General features: G+C 34.1%; 3 protein-coding genes across 3 annotated transcripts; 2 read left to right on the forward strand and 1 right to left on the reverse strand.

Moving 5' to 3' along the window:
- Nucleotides 1-876: 876 nt before the first annotated feature.
- Nucleotides 877-2,739, forward strand: LOC143631073 (peroxidase 11-like). The gene is made up of 4 exons (XM_077099926.1): nt 877-1,104; nt 1,553-1,744; nt 1,832-1,997; nt 2,315-2,739. The coding sequence occupies exons 1-4, from the start codon at nt 883-885 to the stop codon at nt 2,737-2,739; spliced, it is 1,005 nt and encodes a 334-aa protein (XP_076956041.1). The 5' UTR covers nt 877-882.
- Nucleotides 2,740-6,222: 3,483 nt separating this feature from the next.
- LOC143631072 (F-box/FBD/LRR-repeat protein At1g13570-like) lies at nt 6,223-9,070 on the forward strand. Its single transcript, XM_077099925.1, has 4 exons — nt 6,223-6,287; nt 7,549-8,371; nt 8,448-8,606; nt 8,686-9,070. Exons 2-4 carry the CDS (start codon nt 7,565-7,567, stop codon nt 8,983-8,985), a joined length of 1,266 nt encoding a protein of 421 aa, XP_076956040.1. The 5' UTR covers nt 6,223-6,287; nt 7,549-7,564; the 3' UTR covers nt 8,986-9,070.
- A 3,090-nt stretch (nt 9,071-12,160) lies between these two features.
- Nucleotides 12,161-13,586, reverse strand: LOC143631077 (S-adenosylmethionine decarboxylase proenzyme-like). Its single transcript, XM_077099927.1, has 2 exons — nt 13,549-13,586; nt 12,161-13,452 (listed from the first exon to the last, which is right to left on the reverse strand). The coding sequence occupies exon 2, from the start codon at nt 13,285-13,287 to the stop codon at nt 12,217-12,219; it is 1,071 nt and encodes a 356-aa protein (XP_076956042.1). The 5' UTR covers nt 13,288-13,452; nt 13,549-13,586; the 3' UTR covers nt 12,161-12,216.
- Between the last annotated feature and the right edge of the window lie 2,281 nt (nt 13,587-15,867).

Consider the following 15,867-nt stretch of genomic DNA (forward strand, 5'->3'; position numbering starts at 1 on the left):
CTATGGTAACTTGTGTTAAGATGTGTTCAACTGTACAAGAGAAGCCAATATTTCTTTTTCTCATAAGCAAACTATTTATTATTTTACTTCTATAATTGTCTCCAAATTTTTTTTTTAAAATTTATGTTTTACCTTTAAATGTGATCAAAAGTTTTTTCTTTTAAACCATGAGAGCCCATGACCAGAAAATTCACGGGAACCGTCAATACCATGTTATTCAATGAGATCAGATAAATCACAACTTGTGCTAGACATATGACCTTTAAGAGGTACGACAAGAAACCGATGAAAGGGAGTCTATACCTACCACCTCATAGTCCCTTATAGGTTATAATCAAAGTTTACATACAAGGAAATGAGTTTTTATCCTTTTGTAATAGGTGTTAATGACATGATATTAACTATTAATCTTGTCTAAATTACCCTTTAGGAGGATGACATAATCTTAGTTTTTTCATTCTAATTACCTTTAGTCAAGGCCATTAAAATTAATCACCCATAACCTAAACTACTCTAGCCTCTTAACCACATGCGAGACCCAAACCAAACCAGAAGTCGTAGCATACAAACACTTAACAAAGTATACAAACGCGTCATCTGGGACCAAGTACAAACTCGTGTAACACGCACTCGCTCGCCTATTTCATTTCGACTTTTTGAGCCAAAATAGTTGAAATAGTAAAAGAAAAAATTTCATATAATCAAATTAATTATGACACACAACTTGAAACTTTTGGTTAAAGAATGCCCACCAACCAAACCAAGAGTGGTTACATCCTCTCTTGACTAAAAACATATTTTCACATACAAAAGCAACGTATTACCACCAATATATAGCCTTAGTCCTAACCATTTAGATTTAAGTACACACACACAAGCACAATGCAAATCATATCAACCATCTTGATATTTCTTTCATGTTACATCATATGTTGCCTCAAATTTTTGCATGCAACTGACCAACCATTAACTTTAGATTACTACCGATCTTCTTGCCCGAATGTAGAAGCCATTGTTAGGAAAGAAATGGAGTGTGCTGTGCTGTCTGATCTCAGAAATGCCGCTTTTATCCTACGGTTACATTTCCATGATTGCTTCATCCAGGTGTGTTGCTGTGAAACAGTCCAAAATCGGTCATAGGTTTGGTTTCATGGTTGTTTTTTTTTTATTTTTCAATTTGGTCGGGTTAGAAATTTGCAAACCATATCCAAAGGTTTGGTTTATGGTTATATTCAAAAACGGTTTGAAAAAACCGAACTTGACCATAAGATTAAGGGCTTTTTTAACTTTTTATATTTTACGCGAGCTTTTAGAATATGCATGGTCGCACTTTGCTTAAAAATACAATACACGGGTCCGGTTAAAAGATTTAAATGTTGGAACATTATATAGTTTCATAATTTCGTTCGTCTTGAATTAATGCATATTTTTTTATTATAAGGCCTTAAGCCCAAACCATTACTAACGGTTTGACTTGAATACCGTCAAAACCAGACTGTGAACACCTCCATCAAAAAGAGTTTTTTTTTTAATTGTTATTGATTTGATGTAGGGTTGTGATGGATCAGTGTTGCTTGATGATACATACACTTTACAAGGAGAAAAGAATGCTCCCACTAACTCGAATGCTTTGAAAGGTTTCGAAATTATCGATAGAATAAAAAACAAACTTGAATCCGAATGTCCTAACACAGTTTCATGTGCTGATGCTCTTACAATTGCTGCAAGAGATTCAACTGTGTTGGTAAGTTGGTATATGCTTGTAATATTCTAGCATTAACATTTGCTTATTTTTATGATATTGTTTATGTTACTTTGGGTACATATATAGGTTGGTGGACCTTATTGGGATGTCCCAGTTGGAAGAAAAGACTCGAAAACCGCTAGCTTTTCCCTGGTGGAATCGAATATTCCCGGTGCAAATGATGGACTTTTATCCATCATTGCCAAGTTTATGTATCAAAGCCTCTCGGTAACCGACATGGTGGCACTTTCCGGTAAGAGAAAATTTTATAAACGTAAATCTAACAACTTTTTCCGTGCTTTTAGTGTCATCAATATTGTTTTTGTATAAATGGGTTTAATTAAGACTAAACAAAGAAATCAAAATAATAAACATATATAGGTACGAGTTAAGAGGTGTGCAGTATACGCTTAAACATGTTATTAATTATTATTTTTTTATTATCACATAACATAATCACTTTCAAAACTGTATCATAAAAGTTTTAACAAATATTGTGACAAAAATATATATTTAACACTAAATGTGTGCTTATTCATAACATTATGAAATGATCCATTATTGTCTAAGGTGCTCACACAATCGGGATGGCGCGTTGTACAAACTACCGAGCAAGAATCTACGGAGACTATCAAATAACTTCAACTATGAACAATATCGCGGAGTCAAACCTCAAGACCTTAAAATCAACATGCCCGGCTGCAGGAGGTGGAGACGATAACGAATCCCCAATGGACTATGTTACACCTAATCTTTTCGACAACACGTATTACCACATACTTCTTAGAGGAGAAGGTCTTCTTAACTCTGATCAAGAGCTATATTCAAGCTTTCTTGGAGTCCAAACAAGTAAACTTGTCAAGAAGTATGCAGAAGATCCTATAGCTTTTTTTCAACAGTTTTCGGAGTCGATGGTGAAACTAGGAAATATTACAAATCCTGAGACTTATGTTAATGGTGAAGTTAGGAAGAATTGTAGGTTTGTGAACACATAAAGATGTGTTGTGTAATGTTTATAATTTGAATTTGTGTTGTTTGTATGATGCATGAGACCACCAGCAATAGGGGGCTCATTTGAAGAAATAATGTTTTTAAATTGTAATACTAAAATAAAAGTAATTTTTTATAAGTTCCTTATTAAATTTGATACTTGAATTCTTGTTAATTTTGGGGTAATCATAAGCATATTTAGTAGCTTTATGTTATAAAAACGTATATATTTTTCATTAACAACGACGAGACACCGCCGATTGGTGCATGTACCATTGTTTTTCGGCTATCAACGCCACCACATGATGCCTGATTAACCTTCTGCCACTTTTAACGTTTTATTCACAAGATTAGTAAAATAACGTCAAAATTAGTGCAATTTCACTTTTGCCCACATAATTGCAAGTATTACTATACATATGATTAGAAATGCAACCAGTTGAACTTTTATCAAGGTATTTAAACTAAAACTGGCTTTCAAATCAGAAACTTTTCAAGATTATGGTTATGCGTAAATTTCGAGTCTTCAATAAGTTTAAGTCGTCAAGCTCAACCTTGCATCAATAATGGTAGGGCTTCACTCAGGCCTTAATAAATTTTTATCTTTTAGATATTCAAAAAGAAACTTGGCAGACGATTATGTGAGTTAAGATCAATTCCCCAATCCCAAAAAACATAAAGAGTTCAAAATGCACAAACAGAGCTTAAAAGGCACAAATGAGACCAAAAGGAACAAACGGAGCTTAAAAGACACAAATGAGACCAAATAACACAAAGAAGCCTAAAAGGCACAAGGAGAGCCCAAAAGGCACAAACAGAGCACAAAATGCATAACAGAGCTCAAAAGGCACAAACAGAGCTTCAAAGGCGCAAACGGAGCATAAAAGGCACAAACAGAGCTTAAAAGGCACAAACGGAGTTCAAAAGGCACAAACAGAGCTTAAAAGACACAAATGAGACCAAAAGGCACAGACGGGGCACAAAAGGCACAAATGAGACCAAATGACACAAAGAAGCCTAAAATGCACAAAGGGAGCCACAAATGGAGCACAAAATGCATAAAAGAGCTCAAAAGGCACAAATAGAGCTTCAAAGGCACAAACGAAGAATAAAAGGCACAAACAGATCTTAAAAGGCACAAATGAGACCAAAAGGCACAAACGGAGCTTAAAAGGCACAAACGAGGCACATATGAGACCAAATGACACAAAGAAGCCTAAAAGGCACAAAGGGAGCCCAAAAGGCACAAACGGAACACAAAATGCATAAAAGAGCTCAAAAGGCACAAATAGAGCTTCAAATGCACAAACGGAGCACGAAGGCATAAAATAGTCTAAAAGGCACAAACGGAGCGTCAACGGCACAGACGGAGCCCAAAAGGCACAAACGAAGCTTATAAGGCACAAATGGAGTTTAAAAGGCACAAACTGAGTTTGAAAATCACAAACGGAGCCTAAAAGGCACTGATGCCCCAAACGCATTAATTTTATAATGCCTTTACCTTCAACTTAAAGTGTGTTTATGATATCCAAATTGGGACCGAAGTTATTTGTTAAAGCCATGCAAATCTAGTTGTCAATATCTTATTATTCAACAAAATCCTTTCATAGGATTCCAAAATCCCATTTATATTCTAAAGGCTCGTTTTCGTTTAAAGTTCTTGTTTAATATATTATTTCACATGTGAAACTGATTAAATCATGATGATTTCACAAAGTTAATCATCAAAGAAATGTAAGTGTGGAACAAGTCTGGTCCACCATGTCAGACGATCATACTGAATCATTGGAGCAGATTTATGAAGCAATCACATATGCATGGTGATTGGTGACATGTGTTCGGGTACGGGAATGGGCATGAGATTATTTTTATAAATTTTTGCGGGTATGGTATTAGATATGGCCAGCTCGATTATGAAGCATCAAGGTTCATTAGGAAATACAAAACCTATGAAACGAAGCTTTAAATGATATTTTTGTTACATCATTTTCTCAAAAGCTCAAATAAAACATTCAATCATTTGATACTACAAGAAATATTGGCAATAAAAATTATAACATCAACTAAAAGTTGAATTTATACTAGTTATATGATTTACAGTAGTTATTATGTAATCATATATCTATCTGGAAAAAAATGTTGTATTTTTATCAATAATGGTGTAGAATTTAAACTCAAACTTACACTCAAACTTGAACTTGTCTAAACATGACTTAAACCGTGTTTTAAGGCCTTAATGATACAGTCTACTGCTCAACTTTAGAGAACATTAAAACGTTTTCCGATTCAATCCATAACTGATTTGAAACCGGTTCTGGTTCGATTCAATACATCAATTTGAAATTGGTTATAAATATATATTAATTAAAACCAATTAAAACATAACCAATCCGGATTTATCTTTTGATAAGGCAGTTTTCAAATCAATATGACATGGGCTATACCTGTTATAAAACCAATCCAATTTGACCCAAAATCCAGTTTTGTACATCTATGCTTGGCTCATCCGACACATGGGCTTAAACTTTCATGGTTTCTTTCTTACGTAAAATATTCATTCATAAGAATTCCAATTACAATATAGAGGCATATAAGCTTAAGGGGGAAGCTAGTATTGTGGTCCGCTCTTTTTTTTCCCAGTAGTGTAAATTTATATGTTTTCGTCCAAATTTTTTATATGTAACGAAAATTTTGAGCTCGGCAACCGAGTTTATGAATTTGTTTATATGTTTTGAGTCCGGTCACCTCCGACATTTTTGTTCAAGCTTCGCTGCTGGGTAAGCTAACAACAAGCTGCACTTGTGGCATTGTACACTATGATGACCAACAAAACCCGCCTTTTTTGTAAAGCATTTCAGCCCTTTCACAACCTTCACTCAACCCGAAACCCGAATCAAACCGGCCTGATCTAACCCAACCCAATAAACACGAAAACCGTAAAACCCAAAACTAGAATGGTTTGGTTTTCGGTTTATATTTCCACTTATAAAAACCCGACCCGAAAAACCCGAAACCTGACAAAAAAAAACCGAAGAACACCCCTCATGTGAGCATAAAACCCGGTTCTGGATCCTATCTGGTGTACCCGACCCAGAATCGGACCCAGTTCTACCCGACCCACGGGTATGAACCAGGTTTCAGTTTCTCCCTGCACCTGGAAATGACCCGGATCTTTCAGAACCGTTTCCGCCTCTACCCAGCCGTACCCAGAACTGGTTCCTAGCCGATCCGACTCTTGACTTTTGTTTACCAAACCCGAAACCGGTTCCTAAAAAAGCCCGGTTTCTCACCTCTAAGTTGTAGAGGTGCGTGTACAAACCAGGTCATACCCACGAGTCAGATATGGATAGATAGTAGAAACTAAAACCGGGTATTTTGTGGACTAGAAATGATAAAGGCTTTGGACCCAACGGGTATGGGCCAACTGAAAATGAAAACGTGAATATAATAAAATTATTATCCACATTTTTTCCTTCCACCGTCTCCGTCATTGTCACTCTTAACAACCACCGTCACCGTGGCGTGGACGATCATCAGTCTTAATCGCTTACAGGTACCATTTTATAGTATTATTATTATTATTATTATTAATCTCTAATTCTAATTCATTCATATTCTTATTATTATTACATTATTATTACGATTCGCCTTTGATCACCACTTCCGTTCGTTTATTGTCCCCAAATTCTTTCAGTTGAATCACAATTAACAAAATTCAGTCGCATTCATGTTTAGTTACTTAATCATATCATCTAATTCATTGAGGTAATTAACCCCTAATTGTTTCAGTTTTGTCCCAATTTTGTGGGTTGTTTTCTTAATTATTAGGGTTACGGTTTTCTTTAATTGTACGAATCTATCTGTATGTATATGTTTGATTTCATTAACATTTACGTACATTGATTAGTTATTTCATGTTTTCTTTGACAAACAATTGATGGGTTAAAATTTATAAATCAATTTTATGGTTCAGTTTGTTAATCTTGAGTCAAAAGTTTGACTTTTTAGGTTGACTTTTTACTCTGATCAGCAGGAAGTAGAGGTGGGAAAATAACCTGGCTAACCGAACCTGCTAGAATATCGAACCGTAATCGAACCGGTTTGAAATTGATTGTGCAGAAACCGGTTTGGAACCGATTGAAACCATAGGTTCGGAACCGGGTTGTAAATTTCTCCACCAAAACCGGTTTCAAACTGGTTAACCGAAGCGAAACCGGCCAAAACCCGAAACCGATCGTAATCTTGTCAAGAAACCGGTTTCGACCCGAACCGAAACGGATCGTCAACCGGTCTTGACTTTTGTTGACCAAACTGAATCGGTTTCAACCCAAATCGGTTTTGAGTTTTAAACCGGTTTGTGCACCTCGGTTTGTAATTTTCGTTTATGTTTAGTTTTTTATGTCTGTTTACATGCTAATAGAAAATAACTAAATATTATCTGCATGAGTCATCTACTTAATGGTTTTATATTTTTTTGTTTATTTGTGTTAATTTATTTTTGTTTGTATTCATCTACGTCTTTTCGTTTAGATTTTAAACTAACACAAACATGTTCATTTTTTAAACGAACGAACATGAACACAAATATTTGTCCGATTTAGTGTTTGTGTTCGTTTAAAGTTGACTGAACGAACATGAACATGAACATGCCATTGTTCTTGACTTCGTGTTCATTCGGTTTGTTTACAGGCCTAGATATGATGTACCTTTCTCTTTGAATTTGTTCTGGAAGATACGGGCATTGTTGCGTAATTTCATATTTGATGTTTATGAATCGATTGGCTGATTAATTTTGACTTTTTCATTGATTTTAGGTCGTAAAGGGGTAAAATGCATACTGAACAAGATTATATAAGCGATCTTCCTCAGAGTATTATTGAGACGATACTCACAAAGTTGCCGTTACGAGACGCTGTAAGAACGTGTATATTATCTAACAAATGGAGGTACAAATGGGCTACACTTACGCACCTTGAGTTTGATGATAAATGTGTATCATGCACTCATGATAGAGCGCTTGCAGAGGTCAATCTTGTAAACTTTGTCACTCGTGTTCTTTTTCTTCATGATGGACCGATATTTAGATTCACTCTGTCTACTGGCTACTTGCAAAACTCCCCTGATGTGGATCAATGGCTACTGTTTTTATCGAGAAAAGATGTTAAAGAACTCGTTCTTGAGTTAGCTGATGGTGAGTGGTTTAGAGCACCTTCTTGTCTTTTCGCTTGTAGAAAGTTGGTTCGTTTGGAGCTTGTTAGATGTGAGTTGGACCCACCGTTGTCGTTCAAAGGGTTTATGAATTTGAAGTATCTTAATCTTCAACAAGTTCTTATCGCTCCTGAAGCGGTTGAGAATCTCATCGCGTGCTGTCCGCTTCTTGAAAGTTTGACTTTGTCGTATTTTGATAGTTTGGAACTCACCATTCGTGCTCCAAGCCTTAAATATTTGATACTGGAAGGTGAGTTTAAAGATATCTGTCTCGAGAATACTCCTATGCTAGTTGCTATATCTGTTGCCATGTATACGGCCGATGATGTTGCAGACCTTTTTGGTCAAAATTCAAGTTTTAACTTTGACAAGTTTCTTGGTGGTGTACCGTCTCTTGAGAGACTTATCGGTCACATTTACTTTACAAAGGTTAGACTTTATGTTATTTTGAACACGGGTCGTTGAATTTGTTGAGTAATACGTTAACTTTTTGTTCGTTTCTTAGTATATGAGTGTAGGTAACACCTTAGGGAAAACACAAATTACATATCAAAAGCTAAAGGTTATTGAGTTGTATCAAGTAAGCTTTGAGGACATGAAAGAAATAATGGTGATTCTTCGTTTGATTTTAAACGCGCCTAATCTTCAAGAACTTCAAATTTCCGTGAGTTTTGTATACTTTGTTATCATTAATGTTAAGCATACTGCTCTGAGTTGTATTTTTTTTATTTTTTTTTATTTAGGGTTCATCAAATTCATCACCAGCATTAGAAGCACCCGATTTGGATTTTTGGGAGAACGAGTGTCCGTGTGACTGCACATTTAATCAGCTTAAGATAGTGAAGATGACAGAGATGTCGGATGTTCCTCACGAGATGAGATTTATCGAGTTTCTGCTTGGAAATTCGCCAGTCCTTGAAGTTCTAAGCATTACCCCGAGTGTGTATGTGACAGATGGAAGGTTAAACATGCTGATCGAGTTGCTTAGGTTAAAACGCGCATCAGCAGAAGCCGAGATCATATTTGTTCAAGATCAGGTGTAAAAATGTTACATTTATTTGAAAATTATTCGGTTTCGTTTCACCTTTGACTTGATTTTTATATGATAACGATCGCGATATCGATGGATTTGGTTCTCATATTATTTTTGTAAATATTTTGCTTCTCATTTGGTTTAGTAATCTAAAACTTAAATCTGTTGGTCAGCAACATCAGAGATAATATTATTTTAGAAACGTTAATATTGTTTATTATATCATACACCAACACTAAAAAAAATAATATTTTTACCTTTGTCCTTTAAGTAATTGTACTTTTTAATTTTCATACATCATGTTTCCACTATAAATTCCTATCTACAAAAAATATCTCCAATACAAAGATGTTTCGAATAAACTATTCTAACAACTAACAATCATGCTAATTTAATAGTGAACATCAGCAAATTTGTTTGTTAAAAAATATCCATTATATTATTAAAAAATCCCCACAAACTTTTAATATATATATGGTCCCTATTGTTAAAAAACTATCTAAAAATATTAAAACCATTTTTCTACTCTTCTAGTTACGTGGATTAAGATTGTTTTTATTCGGATGTGTTACATGTGTAAGAATGTGATGACTTGATGGTTTTTGTGGATCATTTGTATCTTGACCTTTTGGGTCATTTTCTTAAATAATTTTGTTAGTGTTTTACACACTGCTAGATTGGAATTGCATCGTCAGATGATTTTCAAAATCATCTGACATATTTATTACGAACATTTTGTTTTAAACAACAATGCATTGAGACCTACTAATTTAAGATAACTCAATTCATAATTATTTATATATTATTAAGATATTGCAATAAACTTAAAAGGTGGTTTTTGTGTAAGATATCTTAATATATATTGTTGTTTATATTAATTTAGTATAAAAGTAATACTAACATTGTTTATGAGGATTATGTATTTTATGTATATATTAGAATGATGTCAACTAAACATACTTATAAAATATATTGTAGTTTATAATATTATGATATAGTCAAATCAATACTTATAAAAACAAATTCTTTTTCTTTTCTTTTTGCTTTTACTTAATCACACGTAAACAAGTCATAAACCTATAGACGGATGGTAACAAACTACATTTTTATTCATCCTACATGATTGGTTTAAATGTTTGTTCACAAAATACAAACAATATTAATTTCATAATAAATATCCTAGTAGACGCTGAGTTGGTTTCATGTATTCTATCACGACACGACAATCTGCTTTTCCTATATTGTCTTGTACTACATACTCTACGCAGTTGTTATCTACATTGTACATAGGTCACATATTTGTCATGGTGTTTTAATTATTTTATATCTGCCTAAATTTAATTCATAACAAATTCACCGTAACAAAAATGTATTAAAAAGAAAAATAATTTCATCATCATTTGTAAAGAATTATGTTTCGTTTACAATGTGATAGATTAACTCATGGTATAAATTGGTTACGAGAAGAGCGTACGAAGGGTGCAGTCAAGATGGAAGCCCGGATCCATAACTTTATTAATAATATTTGTCTTCCTTCAAATGATGTAAGTAATCACCAGACAAGGCGTAAGATCGGTTGTTGTATACAAGTATTTAGTAAGTATGGTATGGTATGGCATAACGCCTTGAATAGCAACGGACATGTGGCTCGCGTGTAGAAAAGTTGTCCATCTATACCGACATTTCTTTCTTAGAGATTCACTAGCATGTCGATTCAAGATCCACTCTTTTATATAAAACTTTTTAACGACGAGAATATTATTGTTATGAAGCTAGAGTAAAGCATGTAAATAACACAAACAAAGTTACATAAGGAACTAAAACAGAAAACCATTATACAAGAGGACCACATGATTGTTAAACTTTGGCTCATATATTTACATGATTTTAATAAATATTTATATCGTTTTAGCTACCCATGTTCCATTTGGTATTTTGTGGACGAATTTTTTGTTCTCATCACTCATCAGCAAGTCAATAACCACCACATATATGGCCTTAAACCCACATGTACCAGCATATTCGCATCAGTGCACAGGGTCCTCACAAGTGTCTCGGTCATATATGACTCCACAACACACACCAATATGAATGACATCTTCCAACACATTAACATTTAACACTAGCTGATCAATATGTTTTTGTCAATATAACACAAGTGTCACATGTCACATCTTTAGCCCTTGCCTCACATTATTAAAATATCTTATTATTAATTCTGTTGGTCATCTGGTCCAAGTGGGTTCCGTACCAAACTAATTATTCATTATTAATATATATATATATATATATTAAAAAGCATTTGACAGTTATCACACATAAATTACTATTCATGAGAGAGAGCCAGTTACTTTTTTACACGTGCAAACTACTAAAAAAGCATTACAAATTCCAACAAAGTTAGTTACAAATTTATTATTATATAATATAATGTAAAATTACTCATGAAGTTCACAACGAAACAAAGAGGGTTTGGACCCCTATGTAATCAGCCACAGCTTCATACAAAACATAAACAGAGATTAACAAATTCGGTACTGATACTAATTGGTACCGGTACCGATGGTACCATAATTATCGAAATGGTATTAAAGTTTTGAGTTTCGGTATCGGTACCGGTATTTTACCGATTTTTTTAACCATCAATACCGGTATCGGTACTGAATCAAAGATTTAGGTACCGGTACCAAAAATTTACAATTTTCAGGACCATGACCGGTCTGTACCGTTACGGTACTGTTCTCATCCCTACACATAAGATACCTATGTAAGTGTTATCGGTGGTAGTTATTGAGATTGGGTTGCTGCTGGATATGTTGTGTTTTGGGAGAAAGAATGGGGGAAGTCGGACTTTTAATAATAATGATAATGATATTACGTCTATGGTATAAAATTTTAATCAAATGATTCGGATACGCAATGACATTCAAAGCGTGCCAATAGAAGAGTCGGCACTCAAGGCGTATGTCAAAGAACCAAGAAAAATAATTTGAAGCTGAAGAAACAAAACATAACTTATGTATGTAACTTTTCGAAAGTCGTTGGATCCGCGGCAACGTGCGGGGTTCAGTTACTAGTTCCATCTTAATAGTCCAAGATAAACACAAACAATAACATACTTAAATTCAAATAAGTCAAAATAACAAAGAGATTCAGTACCACAATGACAATAAAACAGTAACTAGAGCCATAACAATGGCTTTTATTCAACATATCAAATAACAAGTAATATAACCCTTCTTTAATACTCCTTTTCTTTCCAATTGTCACATATCAAAACAGATCTAGGCGAGCCACAGCAGCTGCCATCTTTCTTCACAAACTTCTGGTACACAATCCATCCTTCACATCCAACCTCCTCATAACTCTTCTCTTCCAAAACATACCCTTCAACTTCAACAGCACGAACCGCCTCCAACTCGTTCGCCCCACCAACCGCAACCGAAAACTCTCCCGGCTCAAAACAATCCAGCACCCGTCGAACCATCTCGTCCAAGCTCATTTCTTTCAAATCATACCCAACCGCTTCAAAGCTAGCGTAACTGAACCCGTCTTCTGGGGTCACATGAATGGTGGAGATCGCACCTTGTTCGATAGCGTTCATCGAGTACCCACACGGGTCGAACTCGAAATCACAAATTTCCGACTTTGGGAGTATCATTTGGATACCCGACTCGTTAGTCATCGTTGCAGCCGAGCTCGAATCGGTTTTGTAGAAAACTGAAGCTTTTTCTCTGTCCAAACTAGTCATACACATCTCGAGTGTGTACACTTGATCACGAGCAGACTGGCCCGACACAGGTCCAGCCGAAGCCGAATAAACGAACCACTTTTGGGGCGTATCGAGCCCGCCTAAACCACCCATAACATAAGCCTTGCTAGCCAAACCGAGCTTTTCTAAATGACCATCCAGAACCGAGACTTCTTCGGTGAAGCTGCGGTGTGGGTACGATTGAGCACTCGGGAAAATAAAGCAACCCCGAGTGTATCTTACTGACCGGACAATAAGGTTAATCGATTCAGCTAGTTTCAAAATGGCTGGGATTGAGAGAAGCAGCTTGGTGGTTCCACAAGTCTTGATAACAATTTTATAAGGGAACACAAAAAGACTCGACTCGGATAAAACATACGAGTCTACGTGCTCGTTAAACAAGGACGAAACGATTGTGCATTCAGCAGGGTTTAGGATCTCATCAAGTTGGGATTTGGTTAGAGCCCGGAGACCTCGACCTTCAGGGTCAACAAACACGCTGGGCTCGAAAAAGGTTAACTCAAGCCTCTTTTCGTAGCCTTCGAAACCAATCGCAGACATGGTTTTCGGTTTTCAACAAAAATAACAATAAAGGGGCTCAAATGACAGGAAAAGGAGGTAAAAAGAAGGGGAAACAATATTAACTAAGAAACTAATTATAAAGCGGTAAATAAACAACGCGAAAGGACCCTAATCGAAAGAGTATCAGGACGGTTTGCGAGCGCACTGCATTGATGAAAACACATTATTATTATCAGTACATACATAATGCTGCAATAAACAGTGAAAATAAGCGAATAATAATAACCGAAAAATGCATACGTTGGAGTAAGCAGCAGATCTGAACTTCTTGATTCCTCCGTTTGGTCGAACGTCTTCGATGCTGTAACCTAAAGGAGCTTCATAAAAGGATTTACTACTGCTAGATTTCTTCCCACCCTTGCTCTCCATCATAACATTCAATTGTTCCTGTTTTATCACCAACAATACAACAATATAAATCATCACAATCAATCCATTATTCAAATTTATACCCTATTTATTACAACAATGAACATACTTTCAATTATAAATATAAACTAGAGGATTTGACATTAGCCTGAGCTCGTGAGTAGTTTTTTAAACTTAAGCTTAGCTTCTTATTACCTATTTTAAGTACATTTATATTTACCTATAGTATATGTTTAAGACTTTAAGTTATTATTTTTATATATAAGATAATAATTATTTGCTTATTTTTATAACATTTCTTCATACATCAATAATTATAATATAAATTATAAATATATATTATTAGTTTTAGCTTCTTATTACCTGTTTTAAGTACATTTATACTTACCTTTAGAATATATTTTTGTTATTATTTTTATATATAACATAATAATAATCATTTAATTGAAAAATTATTATTATAACTTTTCTTCATATACTAAAAATTATTATATAAATATATATTATTAAATTTTTAAGCTAGAGCTAAGCTTCTTTTAAGAATGTATTCTAAAAATTATTTATTATTATCTATTTTAAGTACATTTATATTTACCTTTAGTATATACTTTAGTTTTTATTTTTATATATAACATAACAATTATTTATTTAAGTTTATAACATTTCTTCATACATTAATAATTATTACATAAACATATATTAAATGAAAAATAAATAATAAAAACTTAATAGGCTCGTTTAGGCTCGCAAAACGAGCTTATCTTTAGGCATGAGCCCGTGCTCGAGCCCATTTAAGCTCGGCTCGGTTAAATTCAACATGTAGATGGAAAACAAGATCTGATTACACAGTTTCTGAAATAATAATAATAATAATAATAAGCAATTCGTTTATCAAATTTCATAATAATTCATCAAAATAAAATAAAATAAAAATAAAAACCCTAGGTTCTTAAAACAAACACACATTCACGTATTACAATCTCAGATCTGTATAATAAATTAAACACTTACAATTCAAAAATTGGTAATTCGTCTATAGAGCAATAAACCAATATCCGATCTGCAACAAAACAAAGCCCAAAGACATTAGATACATAACAAAAACCACAAATTATTATAAATAAAAACAGGAGAATGAAATAATAAGCTTACGATTAATATAATCGGCCTAAGACGATTATCGAAGAGCAATCGGAAGAACAGATTATAAGCTTTTCTAGGGTTATTATTATTGTTGAATGTTGAACGGAATAATAATAATATTATTGAATGAAATGAGGGGTGGGTATATATAAAGATTTTGGGTTAATCTGAGCCACTAGTTTTCTAGATATTACGTTTGTACCCTTGGGCTCGGTTTCCGAGATGGGTTGATGAGGTGGGTTGCGTCTCAGCCACGAGTTTTGATATTATTATTATTATTATTCGAGAAATAATAAGAAAGTTATTTTGATTTAATTTTAATAAATTTTTAACAAGTTTTTTTTCACTTAAAATTCATACTCATGTTTACGATTATGTTTCAAGGAAAATAGTTACATATTATGGTCATGTTTACATTATGATCTCAAGAAAAAGATACTAAGCCTACGTATGCACTTTCAATGCTTTCATTGGAAAACGATTTTACATTATAACTATAAAACATGTAAACTCACCAACATTATGTTGACTTTGAAGCATGTTTTTTCAGATATCACCAACAACACAGTAGGTTAATTGTTTTAGACTGGACCCCAGAATTCAAAGATCTTGTTGTGATCGAGTTGGGTCTCTAGTCCAAGCGTTCTAAATCCATGGACGCTGCATCCAGCATTTCCGCATTGGCGGGATGCGGCAATTTAGGTGTATAAACTTAAGAGGAAATCAGAGTCATTATTATATCCCATTTTAAATGTTATGGGACCAAAAACACACAAATTAAAAAATATTTGATCATTTTATTTTATGAATTGTAAAATGACAATAATTTTCTTTAAGTTATCATGGCTAAACACCATTTTTCTTCCTTGGCTAAAAAATCCACTATATGTAATAGTAAGGGCACAATTGGAAATTGAATTTATATGTATAGAAATGACATTTAAATTGGGACAACTAAAAATGAAAAAATGGACATTAAAAATGAGACAGCGGGAGTATAACTTATTTTTAAATTATCTACAAAGCTCGGCTCACTGAATACAAAAA

Source organism: Bidens hawaiensis, unplaced genomic scaffold, assembly GCF_021521415.1.
Source record: "Bidens hawaiensis isolate Kalapana, Puna unplaced genomic scaffold, B.hawaiensis_p1.1 tig00005935_1, whole genome shotgun sequence".
NCBI classification, from domain to species: Eukaryota; Viridiplantae; Streptophyta; class Magnoliopsida; order Asterales; family Asteraceae; genus Bidens; species Bidens hawaiensis.